General features: G+C 39.0%; 1 protein-coding gene across 1 annotated transcript; it reads right to left on the bottom strand.

Annotated features, from left to right (window-relative positions):
* Positions 1-2508, bottom strand: LOC111282851 (DELLA protein GAIP-like). Its single transcript, XM_022871113.2, has one exon. The coding sequence runs from the start codon at positions 2168-2170 to the stop codon at positions 320-322; it is 1851 nt and encodes a 616-aa protein (XP_022726848.2). The 5' UTR covers positions 2171-2508; the 3' UTR covers positions 1-319.
* Between the last annotated feature and the right edge of the window lie 1385 nt (positions 2509-3893).

Genomic DNA, 3893 nt, shown 5'->3' with positions numbered 1-3893 from the left:
AAATAAAAAGGGTTCTCATTTTTTTTTCAAACCAAAGCTATTATACATATAAACATGAATACATTGACACTTTTTTTTATTCACCCTGAAAATACGAAAGATTTCCAACAAAAAAAAACCTGAAAATTAAAAAAAAAAAAAAAATGGACTGAATAATTAGAAAAATTAAAAAAGGGGTCGACAAGATTGGGAGTGGAGGGTCTCAGTCTCATCCGGCAGGACGGCACCAGCTCAGAATAGAACATTGTGAACAACCGAGATAGGGTTTGGTAGGTACCAAACTGAATTTACTCTTAACTCATTGAGTCAAGTAACTAACTCAGCGGGCAAAAGCTGTTATTTTGTTAGCGAGTTTCCACGCAGAAGTCGTAATTAGTGGGCGGTTATGCCATCCCAGCATCAAACACCCGTTATTCTCCTCCACTGCATGCCCATCTCCGCCGGCAAACAAGGCCAACAACATGCTAGCTTGCTTGAACGCATTAGAGCCCAAGTGAACTGGTGCAAACCCCGCCGAAACCAACCGAGTTCTCCACTGAGTCAACGTCTCGTGCCTCTCAACTCGGTCCACCCCTTCACAAGCCACCACATTACAAATCTGTTTTCCCAAATACGCCTCCGACATAACCTTATCCTGACTACTAACCGACCCCTCCAACGAGTCAAATAGCGTCGAATAATAATGTAAAGACTCAGTGAACCGGTCTAAGAAGATCGGACCGTTATGGTTCGCTTCTTGCTCAACAATAGTAACAATCTCAGGCTTCATTCGTTTCACCAGAGATAAAACTTTGTCAATAGCACCAGGCCGAGCCAACAATTTGTGTAACTCAAAAACTGAGTTAACAGCCACGACTTCAACTTCAGTCGGTCTAATATCAAGCATTGAAGCTTCCAAATCAGCCAAAGAATTAGCCACGAACCCACGGTATTCAAACTTAACGTGAATCATTTCAGCTAACTGAGCCAACTTCCAACCAACTTCTTGCAAGTGATCCGAGTTATCATGGCTGGGAGGTCCAATCCCAGTTAATCTAAAAGTCGGTGGACCACCAACTCTTAATGCTAAAGCTTGCATCAAAGCAGGCCATTGCATACCCTGATTCATCGAAAAATCGATAACATGAACCCTTTTTTTGCCTTCAAAAGCTTCTAGAATAGCTTGGTTAGCTGTGAAATGAGCGAACTTCAGATAAGGGCAAGTCTCATAAAAGTGCATGTGAAGAACATCTGATAAAGAATGGTCGAGTGGGTTTTGAGGATATAATCTATAAATCCTTCGAGCTAATGCTTCAGCAAAACACGTAGCAACTTTTCGCATAGCCCCAGCTTGAGAAATCGCTAAAATCCCAATTTGTTTCACCAACGCTTCGGCCAGACTAAAATTCTTTTGCTGGACAGCTTCTGCACATGCCATCAAAGTATGGACGAGCCGGATTCCGTTTTCTTGTGAGTCAACCAGGACTACAGGACGAGTTGACTCAGCCGAAATTCCATATGAAGCATCAGGAGGGAAGATATCCAAGTGCGACCCAGATGAGGATTTCAAGCGTTTTTCAGATTTAACGTTGTTTTGAGTAGAAGGAGACGACGAATCGTGGGTTTGACTTTGGGCTTTTTGAGAATAAATAGCCTTACCCGGAATTGCTTTGAGATCATAGTCCGAACACGAAGCTTCCTCCAAGATTTGTTGCCCTCTTTTCTGATGTTTTTTATTGTTGTTGCCGAAATCCAACGTCGTTAAAGTTGACGACTCAGCCGGGGCAAGAAATGAATCATCTAACGTAGCCGCCGCCGCCGCCGCCGCCGTTCCAGCAGCTACAACAGGAGTGGAGGGAGGGTTAAGCTCGCAGAGCATGCTTTCAAGCCAAGTGGATAGATCGGAAGGATTATAATGAACGGTTTCAGAAGCAAGATGTGAAATCCCATCATCTTGAACATTACACATAACTTCCTCTAACTGCTCAAGCTTTTGAGCCACTTCTGCCATGTCTGAAGTTTTAACCTTGTACCCAAGAACCGCCAAAAGCTCATCCATTCCACAGTCTTGTTGGGCGGCTTCTTCCTCCCACATCTTGGTCTTTCCGGTTGTAGAACCACCGCAAACCGAAGAGCTACCTACAGTCGGTGGGTCTGGGTTGGATTGGAGATGATGAAGGTCTCTTTTCATGATTGTTAATTTCTTGATCTTCTTCTTCTTAGTTTCCTAATTTTGGGATAATTTTTTCTTTCCTTTGGGTGTGGGTATTATGGATTTGTGTGAAGATGCTCAAAAACCAAAGAAAAGAGATGAATGGGTGACGAATCTGAGCATTGGATAGTGGAGGGTTTTGCTTGGTTTTTCATTACTACTCCCACTTCATCATCAGAGTTCAGACCAAAAACATAAAAACAAACTCAAAATCAAAATTAAAGGAATCAAAGGGAGAAAATAACGCTCGTGATGGGCGCGACCTCCAATGACCCACAGAGGGATAACTACAACAACCACAGCCCAAACGGATAAAAATATACATTCTCACCCCTTATTTAAGTAATATTGATAATGAGATTATTTTTAAAAAATAAATTTGATTTTTACAACTTCGCCTGTTAAATTAAATTGTCATCTCCACTCCAATTAATTTTTTACTACCTTTTATAGCTAAACTTTTTCAGGGTTTAATTTATTTAACAGCCGAATTTCTTTTTGGCTACTAAGTTCATCTCATTAACTTCTCTCATTTCTTCTTATTTTTGTCCCAATCTGATTTTTATTGACTTATTTATTAGAGTAAAAATATAAAAAATACTTTTTATTTTTATCTTTAATTATTTTTTTATATTTATAAAAATACCTTCAAGTTGAAACTCGATACAATATTTTGGCATGTGAGATAGGGGGTCATCTCATATTAACCGAACATAAAATAATGCCACAAAAAAAGAAAAAGAACTTAAGAGGAATGATAGACAACCGCCTTGGCTGGAACAAAAACTCACCTTAGCTAGTATAGGGGGCAGACAAAACTCTAATGTGTAAAGGTCTAGGAATTACGTTAAAAGACACCACCCAATCTTGGTACAACAGTCTATAACCAAGGTCAATCACTACATTCAATGAGCTCAGCCACTCATTTTTGTCCAGATTTGTGAGTAACTGAAGAGCAAAGAAAATGAGCCTAGGCTTGATGTCAATTCACCAAAGGCGGAATGAAACTTTGAAAAGTTATGTCACACGTTTTAACGTGAAAGCTCTACAGGTTAAAAACTTAGAATAGTTGGTTGTTATTGTCGCACTAACGAGTGGACTCAATAATAAAAAATATCATTTAAAGCTGACATTGTTGCTAGAACTGCCCAAAACTTTTGTCGACGTCCTACTAACAGTAGAAAAATACATTAATATTGAAACTATAATGAAAACTAATTGAGGTAAGAGAGACTCATCATTCTTTTTCTTCAGCAGTCGAAGTGAGAGAGGCTCATTCCCCTTTCTCGATCATAAAAAAGATAAGGATTTATACATCATTCCTTCAAAAGGGAAACAATATAGAGCTAGAAGTCCCAGCAGAGAAAGAAACTACACTACACTGAATACCTTTTGTGAGATGATTATGATAAAAATTAAAAGAAATACTGACATCAGATGGCCTAAGCCACTAAGATAGAACACAAAAAGGGATCCGACAAAAAATATGTCTTTCATGAGGACATCGAAGATAATATCGAAAATAGTGTTGACCTAAAAAATAAGATTAAAGCTATGATAAAAAGAGGTAAGTTGAAAAGATTTATTAGATAAAGAAGACAAAACCAACTTAGAATTGACTACAAACAAGACCATAAAGTGCCCATCTGAGGCAAAAAAGGAAGAGCAGAATAAAAAAAAAGAGTTGCTTGAGAAAAAGAGC

The sequence above is a fragment of the Durio zibethinus genome, chromosome 5, assembly GCF_047325235.1.
Source record: "Durio zibethinus cultivar Kanyao isolate XHJ-2024 chromosome 5, ASM4732523v1, whole genome shotgun sequence".
Lineage (NCBI taxonomy): Eukaryota > Viridiplantae > Streptophyta > Magnoliopsida > Malvales > Malvaceae > Durio > Durio zibethinus.
This window is presented reverse-complemented; position numbering and strand designations above follow the sequence as displayed.